General features: G+C 46.2%; 1 protein-coding gene across 1 annotated transcript in view; it reads left to right on the top strand.

Moving 5' to 3' along the window:
* Nucleotides 1-23,349, top strand: part of COL13A1 (collagen type XIII alpha 1 chain) — a 100,104-nt gene that overhangs the window by 36,715 nt on the left and 40,040 nt on the right. Inside the window, exons 8-20 of the mRNA XM_034062175.1 lie at nucleotides 2,661-2,696; nucleotides 4,167-4,193; nucleotides 5,807-5,833; nucleotides 6,904-6,930; nucleotides 7,038-7,064; nucleotides 7,364-7,390; nucleotides 11,303-11,368; nucleotides 15,376-15,492; nucleotides 15,981-16,022; nucleotides 16,859-16,885; nucleotides 17,624-17,659; nucleotides 18,965-19,027; nucleotides 19,651-19,677. Coding sequence (XP_033918066.1) covers nucleotides 2,661-2,696; nucleotides 4,167-4,193; nucleotides 5,807-5,833; nucleotides 6,904-6,930; nucleotides 7,038-7,064; nucleotides 7,364-7,390; nucleotides 11,303-11,368; nucleotides 15,376-15,492; nucleotides 15,981-16,022; nucleotides 16,859-16,885; nucleotides 17,624-17,659; nucleotides 18,965-19,027; nucleotides 19,651-19,677 — 549 coding nt within the window. The remainder of the gene's footprint in view (nucleotides 1-2,660; nucleotides 2,697-4,166; nucleotides 4,194-5,806; nucleotides 5,834-6,903; nucleotides 6,931-7,037; nucleotides 7,065-7,363; nucleotides 7,391-11,302; nucleotides 11,369-15,375; nucleotides 15,493-15,980; nucleotides 16,023-16,858; nucleotides 16,886-17,623; nucleotides 17,660-18,964; nucleotides 19,028-19,650; nucleotides 19,678-23,349) is intronic.

Raw genomic sequence — 23,349 nt, forward strand, 5'->3', positions numbered from 1 at the left:
ACCATGTGGCCAACTGAGGAGGAAGGATTGCCAGGTCTCTCAATGCCAGACTCTGAGCAAGACCACCCTGCTCCACAAACAGCAGGTTTTGGAAGGCAGAAGTTTTTGCTCTAGTTCTCAGCCTTTTAGATAGTGTGGTTATAGTAACCGGAGAGAAAAGCCATCAGTCCCTGTCACTGTAGGTCCTGCAAACAGACAGGCATCAATATTTTCTGGAAGGACACATGCCTGTTCTGCAGGGCAATTTTTTAATGTCTGTTTTGGTGCTGCTGCTTTGCCTCATTGCCTTTTCTGCTCTTTGGGAAAGTGCACAACACATTGCATCTCCAAAGCAGCGGAAAACTTAGAGGGCAAATTATATTTAAAGTGGGCTTTTGCCTACACCAGTCAAAGCCCTGAGGTGCCAGCACTGGCACAACTCCACACTTCCACCCCAAAGTCTACTGTGAAGATGATCCAGTTTCCCAGAGAGCTGCTGATAGGTCAAAAGGATGGCTGAGCACTGAAGACAAACAAGGAAACCCTGGCCAAGGGGCCACTCGGAAAGATGTGGGATGACAAATAGTTTCCAGATTTTTGTCTGGAGGTTAAAGCTTTCACTCGAGCTCAGAGCTGCTTAACTTCTGGCCAGAGAGGGACAGTATGCCGATAGTGACAGAAACAGACGGTCTCCATGATTTGGCAGCTTCCAGGATCACATACTTCATATGATCAACATTTTAAAAAGAAGGGAAAACAGCCACCCAACAAAAACAGTCTCTTGGATTCAGCGCGGCTGAACTCTTGTTTTGGCCTGATACCGTGCAAATCACTCTGCCGTCCTCCAAGGAGAAAGAGTCTGCAGTCTACAGAGGAAGCCAAATTGTACCATTTCCAGGTTTTCTCCCTAATTCTTTTTTTAGCACTTCTTGTCCAGGGAGGTGTCCAACAAGGAACCAAAATTAATGAATTGTAGCTAGTCTGCTCCTGGTTCTTGCCATTTCAGAAACCAGCGGTGGATAGATCCTTTAATTTATAGCCTATCTTCCCTCCTGGTCACAGGCCAACAGGACCAGGTGGTTTTATATGTATCTTGCAAAGCAAAGCTGACCAAGTTCAACTTTGCAGAATGAAAGAAACAGTGCAAATGTGATTAGGTCCTGTATCATTTTGTATAAAAACAGAACTGTTGAGTGCAACATGAGCATTTTGTGGTAGGGGCATCTCTCAGACTCTGCAAAGAGGTTATTTGGCCCTATCCTTTGAAAGGTAAACCTTCATTGAGTCTGCAGATGGAGGAGACACAACCTGAAGGTGAAGGTTTTCCTTGCCAATGTGGTTCTGAGCTGTCTCCCAGAGGATTTTCGTTTCTTCACTGTGGCAAACCTTGGCCTTGTAACCCAGCAGGCCTGTCCCCTCCTTCCCCTTCCCTTCCCCCACATGGAATCACTCTGGTTAAGGCAGAGATACACCCATGTGCACTTCTTGTCAGAAGTGAACCCTTTTAATACCCAGGTCTGTCCTAGAAAACCATTGTGAAGCAATATGAGATACCATGACTGCTATCTCATATTGCCTAAGAAAGCATTTTATTCCCCCAAACAAAGCATGAGAACACATAAGAAACCTGGGCTTTTTGCCACTGTAGCATGGTTTTTGGGGAAGGAAAGATGCCACAGTGGTCACTCAATGAGCATAGTACAGGATTTACCTCCTTATGCTGTTTCTATCTATATGGCTGTGCTTCCAGATCTGCTGAATTCTGGTTCACGTTGCTTCCTGACTTAGCTCACACATTTTTTTGGGGGAGATTGAGATTAAAAAATCCTTAAATAAAGCTGTATCTTTGCTGGATATCCACAGACCTCGGTAACAGTGGCCTGGGATGTCACAGGTCCCAGAAACTGAAGAATTATGAAAAATTAACAGCCAAGATATTTTCCTTTTTCAGTGTTTTGAAGTGGTGATGAAGAAGCTGCCAAACACATCTCAAGACAATGTTTGCTGTACCTGATCCCGAACTGGTAGCCAAAACTGGCTAGTCAGAAAGAGGCACTGGAAAGGGCTTGGTGCTCATGCTGCTCTCATTACACTACCTAACTCTCCTTTTTCTCTTAACTCTCAGAAGAAAGAAACAAACAAACAAAACAGGAAAGAAGAAAAAAAATTATCTCTTCTCCAGAATTATTTGTGAGGAAAGTAAATGCACTGGGACCTGAGATTAGGGGAAGAGGGTAAGAGGGAAGGCTGTATTTAGACATCAGTGATCTGTAAAGTTTGTCTTGCACAGAGCAGCACCCTGTGTTAAACACCTCCAGTTTATGGCAGCAAGAATTGCCATAAAATGAGCTCAGCCTCTGGAATATACTCCAAAAGCATAGCATATGGGCTAGGGACACCCATTTAATTAATGTAGAAACTTAAAGGAAACTGCTTGTAGTCTAAACTGGACCTGCTCCAGCATATACTTGGCCCTGTACAAAATGGAGTGGGGATGAGAAATTCCCCCTCCTTCCCAAGATGCTTTCTCATTGAAGGGGAATTGAGCCTTGCTTAGCTCTTCAGAGAGCTGCCGGATAAATGGGCAGAAGCTGGAGGGAAGGCTCCATAGAGAGGATTTATAGTCCATCAAAACCCACTTCAGTTCTTCTGAACTGCTTTCTCTGCTTCATCCTTTCCAGGGACAGCCTGGAACAAGAGGTTTTCCTGGATTCCCGGTAAGTGTAACTGCTAGTTTATGAGGTATGGGTGTGCAATAGCAGTAGGAAGCCTCATTAGTGCTTGCTGCATCTCGTAATTTTTGTCTAAAATCAAGTACCTGATCTGGTATCACTGGAAAAAGTAATTTTTTCTTCATTTGTTTTTCTTCCTTTGTTTTTTCTTTTAAATGATACTTTGGGAAAAAAACCAAACCCCCAAACCAAACAAACCACACAACTCCGAAAGGAAATTAATTTAAAAAACCCCAAACCCCCAAGTGTTAAAATAACATAGTTGAAGCCAGATCTGTTCAGTAAAAGAAAACCATCCTAAGAAATATCCCCAAACAAAGAAAATAACCCTTAGGTAAGTGAAATTCCAACCTTAATTGAGCCTTTAGGTAATATTGCAGTATTACTAAGCGCCTGTGACCCAAATGGGGTGCTGCATGATGCAGGTCAGCTGTGGACCTTGCTAGGCAGAACACCCCAGTCATACCAAAGGGAAAGGACAAAAACCAATAGGGAATTCTTCTCCAACACTGTTATAGAGGGGCAAGGGAACAGAAAACAAGCCCAGGGGAGGACAAAGCAAATTTCATTTCAGTCCTAGAGTTGCTGGCACACTCTCTGAAGCGCTGAGGCTGCTGGAAAACTCAAATGGTTGCTATTTATTCTGATGCGTTTATCCTGGACAACTAGGAAGCCTAAAGTGAACATAAACACCCCCCACTTCCCTGCTTCTGCCAGGCAGCTCAGCTGCTGCTCCAGGACACACAATGTGCCAGGGCAGGTCTGAGGGGGAGACTCTCACGCCTGGAAAATGGGAGGAATTGGCAGCATCTGAACTGTCTGACTGGGCTCCATGGCTCTGCCCTTTACAAAAAAGGGAGCTGTGAGCTGCCCCTGAGCTGAGAATAAGATTTCTCTAGGCCTTTGTGGTCTTTGGCTTTTGGAGGAACAGCTCATGAGAAAGTGCTGGCTGGGACAGTGTTCTGTGGACCCTATTTCTCATCAAATACTACCTTCAACATGCTGCTGAGCTGTGTGTCACCTCTTCCCTGGGACACTTCCGTCAGTTTCAAAAATTCATTTTCCCCCATTGCCCAAATATGGGTGCCTTTTTAAATCAAAATCTCAAGAAAACTGCTGATTTTCAACTAGTTTACAGGACGTGGTAAAACGTGAAATGCTGAGGTTTTTTTGCAAATTTCCATGAATTCCTCCTCCTTCCTCTCCCTTCTTGTGTCCAGTGTTGCTGTTGAAATGGGGTGACAGTGACCAGGTCCCTGCAGAAGCAGTTGGGAAGCTGGGCAGGTGCTCAGTGGGCCAAGGACCTGCCAGCACTTGGTGGGAGGGCAGAGAGAGTCACCTCTCCTCTATGTCTGTACTCCAGTCCATGCAATCTTGCAACACATAGTGCTTTCCAGGGCAGATGGACAGAAACCCCAGGGAAAGCATCTCTCATAATGTTATTTTTAATTTCAGGGCCCTATCGGCTTGGATGGCAAACCGGTAAGCTTCTCTCAAGGCTTTCTGCCCTGCCTTCTGCTAGGTCCCTCTGTCCTGCCAGCCCGCGTGTTACAGAGGATGTTTTTAAGAGGATTATTTTGCAATGTCATGCACATGCATGGATTAGAAGAAAATCAGAAGGTTGGCAGGCAGAAGGATACCACAGATGCCTTGGGGGAGATGCAGAAGTCAGGAGATCAGTGAAGTCAGACTGTGGCTGCTTCCTTTCTAGGCAAATCTATAAAATAACACTTCACAAGCACAACAGCCTGGCTGCAGCAGGGACAACCTCAGCAGGCACTCCCACCCTCAATCAGAGAGACAGAGCAGGTCCCCAAGGCACCAGCCCTTTGCCTAAGACAGCCTACAGCTTCATCTGATGCTGACCCTACAGCTTCTTTCTCTTTCTTGTTGTGCTGCAAAGAGTTGTAGTAGAAGAGGAAAGGACTCTAAAGACCTCCATGCTGTCTTTCAGGCCTCCTTATAATCAGCTCTGTAGTAATATCATAGAATCATAGAATAGTTAGGGTTGGAAAGGACCTTAAGGTCATCTAGTTCCAACCCCCCTTCCATGGGTAGGGACACCTCACACTAAACTATGTCACACAAGGCTTTGTCCAACCTGGCCTTGAACACTGCCAGGGATGGAGCATTCACAGCTTCCCTGGGCAACCCATTCCAGTGCCTCAGCACCCTAACAGTAAAGAATTTCCTCCTTATATCCAATCTAAACCTCCCCTGTTTAAATTTTAACCCATTACCCCTTGTCCTGTCACTACAGTCCCTAACAAATAGTCCCTCCTCAGCATCCCTATAGGCCCCCTTTAGATACTGGAAGGCTGCTATGAGGTCTCCACACAGCCTTCTCTTCTCCAGGCTGAACAGCCCCAACTTTCTCAGCCTGTCTTCATGTGGGAGGTGCTCCAGTCCCCTGATCATCCTCGTGGCTCTCCTCTGGACTTGTTCCAACAGTTCCATGTCTTTTTTATGTTGAGGATACTAGAACTGCACACAATACTCCAGGTATTACTCCATCCTTAGAGAGCTAAGCACGACTGTAGCCACTTTCCTTATGAACCAGACTCACATGAAACCCATAGCTCCAGACAGCCACTTAAGACAAGTTGCCCACCACACTGCCTCTAGCCATGCTGTAATGGAGAAAGAGCTGGTAGCACATATATCTCATACGTCATTTCCTATAGCAGGACTCTGTTTTTGCCATGAGGAACATCACTCTCAAAAGAGACCCAGCAGCTTCTCTCTTGTACTGCCCTGAAAATGTACACTTGAGCCCCAGTAAGGTGTAGTAACCTGCACTCGGCTGAAGTAGCTCTGCCAGCCCGAGGAGGGGCTTAACAACATCCTAGCCATGCCCCAAGGAGCCTTTGCACCCCGTATTCGTCCTCTAGGGCTTTGTCCACAGCACTGTAGGTAGCAGGAAGTGGTGTCCTGTTAGGTGTGGAAGCAAAGCTCCACATGCACAGTGCTCCATCTTTCTTGACAATGTATAGCAACTGCGGGCACCTCCTAAGGCAAGGGGTTAAGTGGGTTAAGTCAACATCTTCTACAAACTGCAGTGGTTGAAGCTGATGCATGCTTTCTTTCTTTTGCAGGGTTACCCTGGACAGAAGGGGGAGATGGTAAAAAAATATATATTTTTTGTCTCCTGATTTGGCATGATGTTGTCTCTCAGCAGGAAACGAGCTCATAGGCAGGGTAGAGATCTTAGTTCAGCTGATGCACTAGCTGTGTCCCAGTTCCGTAACTTCATAATAGCCGTGCTGGGATGCACATCTGTAATTTTTTCATTATGGCTATCAGATTCATCATGTCACAGCAGCTACTCTCTACTTAGGCATGGGATATGTTTTCCTTGCAGTTACCAATTCAGTTCTTTAAATATATTCTGGGAAGATGACATTTTTGTGGTTGGCCTCATAGCAGAAGTAAAGGTTGATGGAAAGATTTCTGAAAATCCATCTGGCAGTTTTCAACTTATCTAACAACAACAGGAAAACACCATATTTTTTGTATTAAATATATTTTTCCCCTCTTGAAGCTCTGTTTCATGTGTGCATCATACTACAGTGCTTTCGGTTGAAAATGATAAACTTAGGTTGCACTCAATGGAAACCTAAATGAGGTCTTGTTCCTCTTGACATCTCTGCTGATGAAATTCCCAGACATGACTATGACAAGCTAGTAGTTCTGCAGTTACCTTTGCTCACTGAAATGCTGAACTTTTTCTTCTGCTAATTCTGCTTTTTGAGCTTGAGTATCAGTATAACCCTCTGGCAAATGCATGTTGAAGATCCCCTTCCCCAGTGGAGGGGTGAGCTGACATTGCCCTGTTGTGCAACCCTAGCTCAGGCAGTTGCAGCTCAGGCTTCAGTCCTGACTGCTTCTGGTTCAATCCCAGTGCATTGACCAAGGAGATGCTCTGTCAATTGAGGTCCTGGGAACAATAAGGGTGTATTTTCCTGGTTATTTTTCCCCTCTCCTTTTAATAATTCCCCCCTGTGGTGCAGCCAGAACATGTGTGCATTTTCACTCCTCCAGAGTAACAAAGAGAACCCAGATCTCTTGGGAATTTTATCCACAATTGTTTTTAAAAGCTGAGTTTCCACCTACTCCGTACACTGAGAGTTTTTGTCTTCTTGTCACTGTAAATGGGAATCCATCTCGCATTCACAACTATGTTTCTTTAAAGGGTGCTGCAGGTCCCAGGGGACAACCCGTAAGTATCCCATCTCTTGCAATCACACCTCCTCCTAATCCCTTTCATCTTGCATGAGCTGAACTTCCTAATTTACTGAGGACTTTTTTATCACTTTTCTTTTATAGGGACCCCCAGGACAAAAAGGAGAAAAGGTAACTTTAATGAGTGATATGTTGAAAATTAAATGTAAAATGTGAGGAAGGAAAGGACTCGTTGGAGTTAGTGCTGATCAGTCTGACTAAGTGGCTAAGAAATGCAGCAAGAACAGAGAGAGGGCTGTGGGGCTAAAGGGACAGGAGGCAGAATGCTTGCTGGGTACAAATTGGCATAGCTGCACTGAATTCAATAGAGTCACAATGATTTACACCACCTGTGTCTGATCCCGTGTGTCTATTTTGGTGCTCTCTGTTCATGGTTTAAACTCATTCCTTTTAATCCCATTCTTTCACAGGGTCAGTGTGCAGAGTACCCACACAGGGTAAGTCATTAGTGTTATTATCATCTGTCCCTTGCCTTCCTGCATGTTAATCCTTCTTTGTTTGGATAGCTTTTTTGTTGGAAATATAGATCGTTTCATTAACAAGATGCGTCATCTGGGCCCTGGGGGCAGTGCTCAGGTGATAGATGTGTTTCACAAGCAGATAAGGTTTTCCAGGAGGGGTATTGGTTCTCCAGTCTGTTCCTGCCCACTGGGCTCACCCCCAGCTAAATGCTGCTGTTGCTGCTTCCTTGAGACCCTCCCATGGTTCTGTGCCAGGGAAGGTCTGTGTCCTTACCCCAAAACCCAGCAAAACCTGGGATTTCTGAAAGAGTTAGCACACTCACACCTTGTGCTGCTGCACCATCTCTGTCCTGCTTCCTCAGCCTCCACTGCAGGTGTGTGGTCAGGAGCAGTATGTGGTTTACAGACCTTGGGGAAAATCTATCATCATTACTTCCTTTTTCTTCTCTCTCATGCTAGTTGCAGCCCTCCACAGAGACAACGGGAAGGGTCATGCTTCCTTTCCAAAAGTAACCCTGACCACCCCTGACCACAGTGCTCTTTGGCTGGTTCCTGATGAGCTGGTGCCCATGCCCAGTCCCCCAGCCTGGTGGGCTTTCTGCTTGCAAAGAGACAGAGAAGGAGGGTTGGTGCTGGCAACAGTTTAACAAAAGCCAGGATGCTGGCCCGCTTGCCTCTTTATCCTGGACTGGCTGGCATGTGTCACAGCCAAGAGAGGAGAAAGTACATCACGGGGTTTGAGGGGATTACAGAGGTAAAATTTAACCAGCTCTAAAACCAACCAGAGCACTGAAAATCCACTGGAAATGCATTGGAACAACATCATATGAAGCAGCTGGAATTTGTAATCTGGGTGTACAGGGAGATAGGCTTAAGGGCTTTCTGTTTATTTTGATGGGCCTCTGAACAATTAGGTGGGCTCTGGTCCCTGGCCCTGAGGAAGCAGGGCCTTGGATGCTCCAAGCAGCAAAGAGAGGGGAGAGAGCTCAGTTGGCAGCAAGACAGAAGGGAGACATTGGTCTGTGCCAGCCCCAGTACAATAATAGCTGGTCAGCTGTGTTTATTTAGGCTAGTGGGCTCACTAGATTGTTATGTTAAAAAGAGGTTAACAACAATGATCACCGGAGTTGGTGTCCTGGGTTCTCGTTACAGCCCTTGGCCTAGGCTGTCCTCAGTGCTCAAGGTGAAAAGCAGCCTCAGGACCTGCAGCAACACTGGGAAATGGAGATGCAGCTTGTGCATCACTGGGAGTAGCCAGGCTCATGCCTGGGGGCAAAGGCAGGCTGGTTTGGTGTTGGGGTTGTACGCAGGGAGGGTGACATACTGCAGGGCTGTGGCAGTGAGGAAAGGGTGAGTGCGAAGCAAAGCCTGGTGATGTTTCCTTGGAGATACTTGAAGCAGCAAGCTCAACATTTAAAAAAGCCCATGAGTTGTTGCAAGGCAGAAACATGCTTATAGGAAGGGTGACTGTCCTCAGATCAGTTCAAAGGTGGGCAGTTCTGAAGGGTCTGGTCACAGACTGCAAGTTCATGGAGCCTGAAGCCCAAATGAGCCAACAGAGGTGCAGTTCTCTCTCTTTCTCCCAGAATGAAAATTAGGATGAGCTTTGTTGTAAAAATGCTACACATTTGACTGAATTTCAAATTGCTCTTGCTTTACTGGTTGACAAAGTCCTTTGTCAGATATTCTGAGTGAGGAAATGAAATCTAGCATCTTGAAAATCCAGGGATGTTGTTTCAGTTTTGTTTTGCCTTTGTTTTCTTAGGAAGGAGATATAAGGTTAGGACATATGGATTGACTTTTGTTGTGATTTCCTATTTTTATTGAGTGAGCCTGCACAGCCTGCACTGCTGTGAGGGATGAGCATGGTAGTGCAGCTACACATTCTGTGTGGCTGCATGATGTGCTCCGAAGTGCTGCCCTGATGAAGGGCACTCAGCTCAGGGTAATGGGGAACCAAACATGCTCCATCTGCTCTCAGAAGTGCTGTGTGTCTAACTGACCCCATTTGTGTCATGTGTCTTCGCTGTCCCCTAGGAATACCTAAGTACCACCCTTGCAGCCCTGCGCTCTAACCAGATCCTTACGCTGAAGGTTTGTGGGTAACGATCTGATGGACCCAGTTCTGATGCAAAGGCTCGAGGATGAGGACCCAATATTACACGCTGTCTTCTGATGAAAGATTGCCATTGAGACATAGAAGGGGCAGGGCAGGAGCTGTGTGGAAGAGGTTTCAGGTTTCTTCTCTAAAATCTCCCACTTGCACCTGAATCCATTGCTAGGTCTTGTCTCACCTCTGTTTTCAGGACTGCTTTTCTCCACTTTCCTCCTTATCCTTTCCAGCATCCTCCCTGCTTCCCTGTAAGCTGCATAGTATTTCAGCACTTGAGGAGCCAGGTAAAGCCAGCTCGGCTGGGTCTGGGTCACTTGCACAGACATGCTAAGTACACTTAGCACAGAGGTGTGGGGATTTACGGCAGCATCTCCCTTGAGAAGATTAGCACAGTCCCACATGCTTTCCTGGGCTATGGGGCCTCCTGCACTGTCTTTTAGAAAGAGGATTTCCTTCAGATAAAACCAGCATGGCTGAATTTCCAGCAGCTTTTGTTGTGATAGCTTGTGGCTGCCTGGTTCATTGCATTTAAACACAACTGCCTGATCACAGGGCAGCAATGCCGCAATATTGGGTTGCCACTTCACTTTGCAATAGGACTGGGTCCTTACTTTCACTGCAAACATGAAGAACAGTGTCTAAAGTGATTAAAGTGCACTTCCTCGGTGTGTATGGTTGCTGTGGTGGGAAACCTGTGGGCACACCTCTCAGATCTGAGTGCACAGCTCACATGGGGAAACATTGCATGCAGGGGTCACATTTTTGTGTCTGAGCATAGAAAGCGTCTTTTCCCTGTGTAAATCAAGAGCAGCTTCAATGGAAAACTGATAGGAACAGGAAAGTGGATCTGGCCAGAGGAGCATTCCTGGGCCTGGAGCCGGCATGGTGGGTGCCAGGGTGACAGCAGCATGCATGTAAGTGGAAACTAGATACAGCAGAAGGATGAACAGATGCTTCTGAGCTTTAGTGCATTTGATTTCTGTGTGTCCAGGTCAGCTTTGTGCCCTAAGGCAGCATTCCTATCTATAAGCAGTCAGAGGATGATATTACTGTTACACAAGGAAAAGCAAAGCATAGGCTTCAAAAGCAATACCCTGCTTAGGACTCAGGCACCAAGGCCTAGTCTTTTCCTTTGGCCATGATAAAATGAACCCAGCTAAATGAACCACAGTAATACCTGTTTGCTGGCCCTGGTGCCTTCTGTTGACCCCTTTTACTCTTTCTCCACTCCTACCCCTGAAAGAAGGGTGATGCCTGGAGATACAATGTGTTTTTTTTGTAAGGAAAGATGGATAGAACTAGGAAACCACATTTGGAAAATTTGAAGAAAATTGTCATTTTGATAGTTGTCTCGAATCTGATGTGGAGAAATTAAAAGGAACAGTCCTGTCACCAGTGAGCTTAGCAGAGCCCTGCCTGAGGAGATCAGTAGAGATGAGTCAACCCCCAGCCCCAGGCAAGTTTAATTTCCAGAGAAAGCAGCCAGGGCTGCAAATTCTGTGTGGTGAGTGCATCAGGTTGGCAAGCACAGCATCACTTGCCAGTGTTGCCACATGACAGGTCCCCCTGTGAGCAATGTGTGGCACGGAGGAGCTCAGAGGTCTGCCGACAGGTACCTGTGCTGTGCACCCTCTGTGCACGGCTCTTGTGGGCGGGTATTTTTACAGCAATCTCTCTGTTCCCCTCTTCTCTGTTCTCTCCCCTGACTGCTCTCTGACTCTTGGTGCCCTAATGGCCTCCTTTGGGCTGCGATCTTCTGGTTTGATCTTCTTCAGCTGTTGCCTCTCCTCAATTCAGTGCGGCTGGCTCCACCTCCGGTCATAAAGAGACGCACTTTCCAGGTAGACTTCTCGTTGCCTGTTTCTAAGCTTATTCCAATGCTTGCAATTAATTAGCTTGTTACCTGTCTTTCTTACCCTTCATGGGCTTTCCAAGAGGTTCAGGCAGAGCTGAGGGACTTTCTCTGAAGCAGGGGAAGTCTTTGATGTGATAATGTGGCTGAAAAGAAATCCAATGAAGCCAGTTTTCTAAACTAAAAGGAACGGGCCATGAAACTGCTCTCAGGGTTGTCAACAAGCAGCCTCATACATTATGGAGTCAGTTCCTGCATATTCAATCTTCAGAAGAGGTTAGAAACCTCTTGCTGAAATGCAGCTAATGTCTGTGAAACTTAACTGAGATGAATGAGTAGGCAAATGCTTCTTCTATGGGCTAGTCTAGTCTGAGACACTTGGGAAAATGTGTTTAAATAAACTGTTATAATGGTTTCATTAAGTTGCATTAAATCTTTGTGTAAACACATTTATTTTGGTTTCCAGGGCCATAATTCATGTTTAGTTTAGTTTAGTTTGGGAATGAATTCATAAGATGAATTACAGACATATGAAGAGTGAATAAGAGTGTCCATAGTCAGAGTTCATGTGGCTTTTAATGATCCCACTTTGAGCTCCCTCGTTCATCAGTTGGGATTAACTTTCCCATGTGGACAAACCGCTGTAATTACCCCACTGAAGTGTGCTGGGCACCCTCTATTAAGTGGCTTGGTTTTGTCACCCTGCTGCCTGTCTAGACAGTCAGATGCTAGCAGGGAACTGCTGTCTGCACTACAGGCCTTTACCACAAGGTGCCTAGTCCTAGCCCAGTGCTGGCAAAATCCTGACCTTATCACTTGAGCCCCTCGTCTCAATTCAGTTTCTATCGATTCAGTGTTTGCAACACACAAAGCCCCATGGATTGCTCTGGTCGGCCTTCAAAGCGACAGTCTGGAGAGCCAGGCCAAGGACTGACCTCTTGGGAAGGCTTTGAAAGCTGATGTTCGTATCCAGGATGAAGTGGGAAACTTGAATAGCTGCCTTGTGTCCTGTTGTCAGCCAGGGCTGCAAATTCCCTCTGTCCCCAGTGGCTAATTTCACTGGAGAATTTTACCATGATTGGTTTTGCTGTTTCTGTATTCATTCTCTAAGTGTAACAAAGTGTAATCCACTCCTACAGATCTGCCAGCACCTGGCAATTCCAGGAACTAAACGTATGAAAACTAAGAAAATACGTGAGGCTGCAAAATAAATGTTAGCACCATGCCTGAGGGGAAAATCCTGCTGCTGCCTCTGAGCACATCAGCAAGAGGTCTTTGCCCAAAGGCTTAGGCTTAGCAGAGACATGGGCTGAGTGTAGACCTGTGTTAGCAGACTGGACAAGCATTGCATTGCTGGGCCCCAAGCAGGGTTGCTAAATGGTGTTTAAAAGAGCTGAAAAATAGCTCCAGTTAATAGCTAATAGTATAGAATCAGAGTCATAGAATGGTTTGGATTGGAAGGGACCTTAAAGATCATCTAATTCCAGTCTTCCTGCCATGATCACTGGTCACTTCCACTAGACCAGGTTGTTCAAAGCCCCATCCAGCCTGACCTCAAACATTTCCAGGGATGGGGCAGCCACAGCTGGGCAACCTGCTCCAGTGCCTCAGCACCCCCATAGTAAATATTTTTTTCCTAATATCTAATCTAAACCTACCCTCTCATTTTAAAGCGATTCCCCCTTGTCCTGTCACTACATGTCCTTATAAAAAGTCCTTCTCCAGGTTTCTTGTAGGTCCCCTTAGGCACCAGAAGCTGCACTAAGATCTCCCCAGAGCCTTTTCTCCTTCAGGCTGAACAAGCTCAGCTCTCAGCCTGGAGACACCTGATGAGAATGACACCTGATCTCCAATTTACTATATCCATTTACCATCCAGTTAGACCTGTGGTGGTCTTTTTGTACTGAATACATTAATAAGAGTATAATGATGTGATAATAACATTTTTCATGTTTAGGGATCTGCACGGACAGGCACTCACTTAGACAAAGCACACTCTATCCAAGGCAGCAAAGTGAAGGCAATGCAAATGGGAGTTTGGGTGAGCAACTTCCAGCAGCTCCCTGTGTTGGAGCAGGGCTCCTGCTCTCCACATCTCCCCGTACCCTGCCAGGGTGCCAGCACCCCTTCACAGCCCTGCGCTGTGTTATAATGTCCTAAATCTGGAGCATGGACTGGGCTGACAGAGAGTAGCTGGAATGGGAATAAAGGAGGGAGAATCAATGTGAGACAGGCAAAGCTCCTTTGTCTTCCCATGGTGGGGGTGCTGTAATATGCGTGTACTCTTTAGTGCACCCATGGTGGGAGTGATGTAAGATGCAATGGGAGTGAAATCTCTGAAGCTGGGCTGCAAGGTCAGGGCAAGAAGAAATCTAGAAATATACTCCAGTGCCCTCCAAACCTCTTGTCTTCACTGGATGCAGATTCCCTCACAAATTTAAAAGCACTGAGACCATTCACAGGACAGTTAAATAGCACTGAGTATGGAGGAGAGGGAAGCTCAGGAAGGATTCTGTGTCCCCTTGCGTGTGCCACAGGGTGAGCCAGGATCCACTTACAAAACAGGGAAAAGAGAGGGCACCTTTCCTGCCAGGCCCAGCAGGCTTCCCAGCACAGGCTGTGGGCTGTCGGCAAGACGGTGTCTCTCCCACGGAGAAGGGCTGTTGCTCCACATGACTGAACTTCCTGTGAGCCTAGCCTGTGTTTTGGAAATTTTAAATAGAACTCATGGCAGAAGGGATGAAATTTGCAGCTTATTACTTTCATTTATCATTCTAAATAGAGCAAACATCCCTGTATCCGTGTATTTTACCGAAGGCAGCCAGGATAAAGAGTACACTTGGTAGGAACACACACGGGGGACAGATTTCATGCATTCTCCTGCACACACAAGTGCGTGAGAGCAGACTTAGTTTTATAAGGCTGTATAGAGGATAAATGCAGCAGAGACCCAAATCACACCCATTGATTTATAATTGAGAAACAACCATGTTTGACTTCCAGCTTCCCATGGATCCACCAAGGAAAGGTTTTCAAATTTAAATTGGGTCTCCACCAGTAGGATGTCTAAGGAGGGGGAATGGGATGAGAGCCCACAAGACTGACAGCTTAGTGTGGGTGCCACAGTGCCTTAGGATTGTACTGGATCCATCAATTATAGATCAGCAGTCTGGTATTCAAATGTGGTGCTTCCAACCCACTGTCTCCTTCAGCGCCGCTTGATCCCAAGTCGAGGTCCTTTGGGCCAGATGACATTGCTGAGCCATGAGCCACAGCCACCAAATGGCTACTGAGGGGTCTGGGGAGGAACCGGCTGAAACAGCTTTATTTCAGAGAGCTTAAAATGGCAGGTGGCTCTGCATGCACTAGCTTGTTAAATCTTACAAAACCAGGCTCTGCCTGGTGTACATAGGCCTGTTCTGGGCAGGCTCCAGAAATGCCATGATGATAGTGTTATTTTCTTTTGGTTTTGTGGCATTTCTACTTTTGGTCCTTGGCAAAACAGAGGGATATATTTGTCCAACAAATATAGCATAGGGAAAAAAATAGGCTGAGGTAAGACACTGTGGTTCTGCCTGGAAGTGCCAGGGTGGTCACAGAAGGCTTTGCTTCACATATGACTGTCAAGTGCTTTGGAAAGCCTCCTGAGAAGCTCAAGAGATGTTGGTCCATGACTTATAAATTGTACTTGACTGACTCAATGAAGAAAAAGATCTCTTGGAACTGCTCAGTCATCTGTAGATCCCTTTTAAAGAGAGGTCTAACAAGGTGGCCTCAGACGTCTTTGCAAACTGTAGGGTGGTGGCTCCTGCTGGCCAGGCAGCCTGGCCATCCTCAGAAGGTCTCTCCCTCACTCTTGGAAACCTATTCTAGCACTAACCTGGGATTTGCTCTACCTCTTCTGCTTTAGCCAGGCTGACCTGCTTTGGGCCTCTGTGGTGGTGGTGTGAAAGGTTTGCTCTCCTTATCATAACCCGTTGTTTTAACAAACCACAGGGTGAACAAGGACAAGCAGGAATCCAAGGTCCTCCAGGCCCCCCTGGTCCACCAGGGCCTGCTGGACCGGCTGGACCCGAAGGAATCCCAGGGCAGCCTGGGCCAATTGGACCACCTGTAAGTACAATTACAAAAAAGCCTTCTGCTTCCTCTTTCCCTAGGGTACAATTTTCTCTGCCCTTTGTTGCCTCTTCTGAAGCCAAGATAGCCACAGACTGATTTGTAGGGGATGTGGATGTGTGTGAAGGAAGAAGCTCTCAGGAAGGAGAGGTAGTGGGAGGGAGAGCTGAGGTGTGCACCCAACATTGTTTCTATCTGAACACACACATGTGAGTGGGTAACACCAAGGCTCATTTCCTCCTCCTCAGGCTCTGCAGAGGTACATGGGGAGGAAGTAGCCTGAAGGGTGTAATTGTCCTGCTCACAGCAGAAACCTTGCTGATAAGCATCCCTGTGACCCCTTTGAAGCATGCCTCTGTCCTGTTCTCAGGCTGGTAGCAAGCACCCAATGAGGGAAAGACCAGAAGCACTGTTTAAAATAATACTGTTGCTGAATGGCGGGGTACAGCTGAAAATCTTCCTAAGGTACCTATCTCTTCTGACAGGGCATAGCTGGAGAACCTGGGAAGCCTGGCAGAGATGGAAAGGTGGGTACTAGAAACCGTTCCTGGGAGCTGCAGGGAGAAACATGACATGCTGGCCCCGTAGTTGCTGCAGCGTGAAAGGAGTTTCCATCTCAGAGTTTTTGAGGCCTGCTAGCGGGACAAGCAAGCCTTGTCCCCAAAAGCACCTCTCCACTCACAGTATAGGGGTCAGGTATCCTGTAAGCATCTTCAACTCCCTTTGAGCTCTGAGGAGATGATGTGGGCAGAGGACGTGATTACTATACATATTAGTTACTATAAGTAGACAACAGCAAGAGTGGTATAGAGTGGTTTTCTCCTGTTTGCTCACATCAAGAAGGTAGCTCCTGCATGGATATTGTATTTATTTACATTTACATACACATGTATCTGGTGTGTTTTGTGGTACGTATCAGGTAAATTGTTCAGTTATTTCTGATTTAAAAACACGAGTGGTTTGTTAATATATTCTCTCCATTTAGCTTGTCAGAGAAAGCTGCAAACACCTGATTTACTCCAGACCTACACAGGGGGCTTGGAACAAGTTTTCCAAGTAAATGCAAAGAAACATAAAAGATTCTAGAGCACAATGAATAAGGCAAAGCAGCTTTTTGGTCTTTGGATTCAGAAAGACCACGCCTGCGGGGGTGGAGCACTATGGGTGTGAACTTACTTGTGTATATGGGTTAAGACAGTATTCATCTACATGGAGAACAGATGGAGGATGTTTGTGCTCACCAGTGCAAATTATCTCTGTAAAGAGGCATTTCAAACCAAAGCAGTCATCATCTCCCACCACCCTGCAGCCCATATAATGTTGTCTACATTTGCCAACTCCAGTGTTTTGATTTTATCTACAGGGCTTACCTGGGCCTCCTGGACCAAAGGTGAGACATCTTGCCTCACTTAGAGGTAGAAGAATACTAAACAGAGGTGGACACTCCTGGCAACAAGATATGTGTACATTTTGCTGGGAGGAGGAGGGGGAAGGAGGTTACATCAAATAGCTGAGAAAGATTTCTAACCCAGCTCAGTATTGCCTTTGGGGTCTGGCCCATTGCTGACTCATGGGTTTTATCCAGGCGACATGTCTGAGTTGCATCTTGACTGAGCAAGGCACGCCTCATCAGCTCCTCTTGCAAAATTGTTTGCCACACACAGCTTTATTGGCTTCTTCCATTCTCAAAGCGTTTACCAGCACTTCAGGAACTGATTTTGCAATGCTATTGTTAACTCCACCACAGTTTCCCATTTATTCACTTGCCAAAATGTGAAGGAGGGGGTGGTTGTTGTTGTTTTTCAGCCTCAGCTACCCAGCCCCATTTGTTTTTATTTGAGGTATGTAGCCAGGGTGAGGAGATACAAAACACAGAGCTGAGGCACAGAGCTGGCACTGGTTGTTCAGCTGCCAGTGCTTGTTGTGCCTTTCCTGTTAGGGCTCAGTCCAGTGCAAGTAACAGTGACCCACAGCTCTAAAGGGTCAGGAACATAGTGGAGTCACTCTGAGCAAACGGTGTATTTTCCCATGGAATGCCCTTCCATTCCAGCATCACCCAGGGAAAAGCGCAGGGATTTGTCCATCTCAGGCTGAGCCTCACTTTCTTTTGTCTTTTTGCCTTTTGTAGGGGGACCCTGGGATTCAGGGATACCCTGGCAGAAAGGTAAGAGGGGAGCTGCAATATTGTCTAATGATTTAAGCTACACTGATGCCTTGTGGGGTCACAAATGTAAATCTGTGGACTCCTCTGGAGCACTCTTCTGAGCTCTCCTGCTCGACGTAGGGCTGTAACTGGTACAGAGATCCCTTGCTGTCACCCACATTAGGAGAGGCTGGACCCAGTGATACCTTTAGCTTTCTAGTAGCTATGGGACAGGTGTCTCCCCATCTGTGTACCTCTTTTAACGCACTTCCAGGCTGAAGGCTCTTATGCATCCAGACCTGAAAAAGAGACTGGAAAGGGCCAAATCCCTGGCTATGTGCTGCTCTCTGAAGTAAAGAAGAGTCAATCCTGCTCCAAGTTAAAAAGCAGAAGCTAGCAATGCCCAAATATCTTCAGTAGCAGCTGAGTAACAGCAGGGTTGTCAAGTCCAGAGGGTGTAATGAAAAGACAGAAAAAGAGACAGCAAAAGGACACAAAGAAAGATCAAAGGGAGAGAGAGAATGGAGAGATACTACTAAAGAGATGTCAGCTGGAGAAGGGAAAGGCGAATGTTCCCAGCAGGCAGGAGTTCTATGTCCCTTGTTACCTCCACATTGCTTTATGGGTGCTCTGTGAGCAAAAGGCAAGACCTGAGAGCTTTTTAATTAGTTCTGTATAAACTGAGAAGTTTTTGTTGTGTCAGGAAGTGGAAATTATAGCCCTCACAGACCACAGCCCACTCCTGCAGACAGACACGATTTATTGCCTCTTCTTCCAGTGAGCCATTGCTTTTTCCATTAAGAGCCCATCCTGTCCTGTGTGTGCTGGGGGGCAGCTCTCAGTACACAGGAGCAGTGAGGGGGTCCCTGTGATGACCTCGCAGTGAGGGCCTCTCGTACTAGCTCCTATTACATGAAACAACTTGTCTGGCTAATTTACTCACCAAGCGAAGAGCCTGCACTGATCCCAGAGGAGCTAGCCTAAGGTTGTGACCTTTCTCTGGGAAAGGTGGAAGGAATGGATGAAAATAGGGGAGAAGATCTTCCATGGCAAGTAAGTCAGGGAAAAGGGAAAATACGGTAAAGAGTTGAGCAAAGGTGTGATACAGGATTGTGGAACCACTCCCTTCAATCCATTTATTTTTCACCCTAAATATCTTGATGCAGAATGGTGCTCCTCTCCCAGAGAGACCCCATGGTAGGTTGGTGTGTGGTGGGTGCCCCTGTGCAGGACATCTTTGCTGACTTTTAAGGCAACCCACAGTCTTCTTTTCTTGCTGCTCACTGCGTTTGCTTCTTCCTCCATTTTCTTTCTTCTCTTCCTCAGGGTGAGGTGGGTGAATCAGGCCTGCCTGGTGCACATGGGCTCCCTGGAGCTACTGGCCCCAAGGTAACCCTTAAACTCAGAGTCATTTGGGCCATCTCCCAAGAACAGATAAGTGGCACACAAGCTTAGAGACATGCTAAAGGAATAAAGAAGTTCAGGGGCTGGAGGCAGTTCTCTAGAGCCTGGTATGAGCCACGTAAAGAGAAAACTCACTCCTATGTAAAAAGTGTGGGCAATTTTGGCCAGAGTGATTGCCTGCTGTCTGGAGCCAGGGTCATATTCAGCCCTGCACAAGCCCCCATTAAAGAATAAGACTAATCCAGCCTTTAGGGGCTTTGCATTAAGGCTGGGAGAATGAAGATACTCTGGTCCATTAAATGGTTTGATGGTTTGTCTACAACTCAAAGCATGTAAGAAAGCATTAGTATGGGTGACCTCTAGCATCCAACAATGTAAATTGCCTTGCATTCCCAGGGAGGAGTGGGCTGCAGCCAGTGTTCAGACTGGTACCATGTTATTATCAGGAGCCAGTTCTCTCTGGAGGCCTGGGTTGTGTTTGTTGTGCACTTCAGCTTTCAGCTACTTTCTCTTCTGCTCTCATAACAATTGTACTGCTTGCTCAATTTCTCTTTATGTTCACCATCCTTCTCTGTTTCTTTTCTCTCTCTCTCTCCTTTGCGGGGCAGGGTGAAAAAGGGGACACTGGCATAAAGGTAGGCATGAGAAATACGGTTTTCTAACATGGTAGATAATCTGAGAGATACTGCTCCTTGGGCTGATGAATTGTAAGAGGAAGTTGGATCTAAGGCAGCCCTGTGGGGTATTTAATGGAGTACACATCTGTGCTCTGATTAACCACAGACAGACACTCCAAGCTCAGGCAATAAAGGAAGCCTTTATCCATTTGGTGGAATTTGATTCTTACCAAAGGCATTTCTCTGACTATGAAGCTTGCTAATGATTTGTTACATCTCTCCATTTGATGGGCTAGGTTGGGGTTTCCTCATAAAATCTGGTTAGCTGACGCATCAAATCCACTCAAACTCTGCAACTCAGGCTGAGGCTTGGCACCAGGCTTTTCTGTCTGTTTCTGGACACTTTACAGGCTTATATGGACTATGCCCAGATGTTATCTATTTGACTGAAATTTACTGTACCCGTATATTTAAAGTATATTACTCAATGTAGGCTGTACTTAAAACATTACAACACTGGCAAGTGTTCATGACAGTCAGAGCATACTGTGTAATACCATACATTTTAAAGAAGAAAGACTGGTCCTGTAATATTTTGAAAGTCATTAACACTGACACATACATTTCAAGCATTTAGTACGTGGCATGCACCTCATTTGTCATGCAGCATATGCATTTTCTATATTTTTTCCACCTGGGTGGACTGTTTGAAGGCAGAAAAGATCCCTTCCAAACTTAACATGGATGTGTTACATCAGGTTTAAAGAAATGTTTCGAAACGTGGGCTCTGGGTTGAATGTAACAGAAGCGATTGTCTTCCTCCAAGAAAACAATATCTCCTCAGAAATACTGTGGTGCATGTAAAGTCTGAAGGTTTCCACATGTCCATCTTCATATCAGTGTAATTCCATTGAGCACAAAGGTGTTGCTTCAGGTTTGTGCCAGTGTAAGTGAAAGCAGAACTGCACCCAGAACGCATATGTTTTGAGACAGAGTTTGCTGCTCTCTCAGCAGCCAAGTGCTCTCACATTAAGCTGAACTGGATGGAGGACTGAAGTTAGAGCATGGCCTGGGAGGGAGAAAAGGCTGGAAGGAGAAGCTGTGTTCCACCCCTGCTTGTACTATCTTTTTTCACTGCTAGCAAACACAAGGACTAATCAACACTTCATTTGGGCAAAGGGGAAGTCTCCCAAGTTTTCCAGTGATGTCTCAGGGTCATTCACAGGTGAGAGCCTTCCCTGTTCAATGTAGAGTAACAAGGTGACCCTGGGCACATGCTCTCGCTGCTTGGGCCCTTACTGTCCCACTTCACAAAGAGTGGAGATGAAACCCACCATGCCTTTTGTGACACTAAATCAGCTCCAGAGGGGCACCTCCCCTGTGCCAAAGTAGCCTGTTCTTGCACACACTGACTTTCATTTATTATTGTCAGAATCGCTTTTCTCTCTACTTCCTTTCTTTGCTCAGAGGAATTGAAAGGGAAGTGCAGAGGTACCCTTAAATGAGAAGCCAGACATCACCCAGTAGCTGCTCCTGGGCATGTGACAATCCATGGATTTGTTGTCTTTGGAAATTGCTTCTTTCTGTCATCCTCCCACCTAGGGGATGCTTGGGATTCTGGAAGGCTCTTAGTGCTTGACCTTTGGATCCAATTACCTGGGCTAGATTCTGCCTTCTCTGAGGAGCCCCAGACATATCCTATGATTCATAATTTAGCTGTAGTAACCAATTTTGCATAGTGTATCACTGCTTTTGCTGGCAGTGAAGAACATTTCAAGCCTGAAGAAGCTTGCTGGTTTCACACAGACCCCTTGTTCTTTAATAGCTTCTCCCCACCTAGTGTCAGATGCAACACAACATAGTTTCTCTCTAAGCTATTTTATTCTGTACTTTGGTCATATTGAGACCTGTATCTGTGTCTCATTATACAGCCAGTGAATGTGATCACCTGGGTAACTGGAATAAGTATTTGACTCACTGCCACCCAGCTCAGACATCACATTCAGCTTTGCTGATGTTTTCTTTCCTTTTTTTCTTTTGAAGGGTCCTTAGGATGAGTCTTTTTCCCATGCTCTGAGGAAAGAGCAACAAAGAAACTATGCACATCTTTGCTGAATATGCCCCACCGTAATATGCCTTTTACAGCAAGGAGCAAAAAATGAAGGGTCTCTGTTATAATTGTCAACCCATAGCCAGTACTGCTAGTGAGCTGATCAGCATGGGGCATGCTCTGTTATGGTTGGCACCCAGTGGGTATAAAGCTGTACACACCAGGTGTAAAGGAAGAAAGTATGAGGGCTTTCTGTGTTGGATGGGAGGGGTTCAGCCTAACTCTTGCAGATAGACTGGATAGTATTTCCTAAATCAGTCAAAGCTCAGGAGAGCTGGGTGATGCTCCTCAACGCCTTCCCGGAGCCCAGTGGGGACCTGTGCTGGGCATTTTGCCTTTTATATCCACCTTTGGTGGTGTTTCCCAGATTCTGGCTTGGCTACACCACTCAAGTGTTGGTTTTGGTGGGCTGCTGCTGAGCGCCTATGGCACTCTGTGCAGCCCAAAGGGCAATGGGGGATCCCAGAAGGATTAGACCAATAGCTACTTACTGTATTACAACAGCTTTCAAATGTGCAAGGGTTTAAACATATTCTGGAGAGTTGTTTTTCCTGCTTAGTCTCTGGGTTTGCCTCTGAGGTTTCTTTGTGCTCTTTAATGGTACAGTGTCATGTTGGTCCTGCTCTCTAATTAGCTCTGTGTGATCCTGCCGTGCCAGTGGGGGCTGTGCAAGTGAGCTGAAGCCATCATCGGAAAATGCAGAATAGGGTGGTTGCTCTGTAACTTGCCCCCTGTAAGGGGCTACCTCTCTCTGAGGTGGCTTTGCTTTTGCAGGGCTAAATAATTAAACAGCTCTTCAGGCAGGCAATTTCTTCCAGGCAAGTTTCTGGAATGGGGAATTACTTTCACATGCAGGGCTGCTCTATGGGGCCAGCCTCTGCAAGCAGTGGGGGTGCCTCCCAGTAGAAAGCACTGATTTTCCTTGCTTGGTCTCACTTGGAAGAAAAAAAAAACCCCAAAAAACAAATCAGGGAACACAATTGAGAAGGAGGGAGGGTCCCCACTTCTCTGGTACAAAGCATTCATAATCATTTTTCTATTTTTCTTACAGATAAGCATACCATAGCTAAGTATGCTGCATAGGGTAGGAGGTGCCCACATTGCCTAGGTCGTGTATATTGTGGTGTTAGACAGTATGTTACAAAATGCAGTTTGCAGTGTGACACAATTACAAAAAAGTGCTTTTAAAAAAGCATATACATATATTCCTGCTGAGCAGCCCTTCCAAGCAAGGACTAAACACCCAGAGCAAAGTAACAGCAGAATGCAGATTGTCTGAAGATATTTTATTTTTCAGTTGCCACCAGATAAAATTCAGGCTAACAATACAAGGCAACCCTTTCTCCAGATAAGTTTGTTCATCCTATAGTCACTGCAGACTCAGTGACTCCATGCCCTGCAGAATACCATGGCATGGTATGTGGTAGGAGGATACAGAGGCAGTTTGTACCCAGTGCTGTTGCTGTGGCATTCCAGCAGGATCAGTCCTGCTGTACATAACAGGCTTGAGAGGTACCAGTGATGGGAAATGGCACTGGCCAGAGCAGTCAGCTTGATGAGAATCAGGTGGGGAAATGGGC

The sequence above is a fragment of the Melopsittacus undulatus genome, chromosome 4 (assembly GCF_012275295.1).
Source record: "Melopsittacus undulatus isolate bMelUnd1 chromosome 4, bMelUnd1.mat.Z, whole genome shotgun sequence".
Classification (NCBI taxonomy): domain Eukaryota; kingdom Metazoa; phylum Chordata; class Aves; order Psittaciformes; family Psittaculidae; genus Melopsittacus; species Melopsittacus undulatus.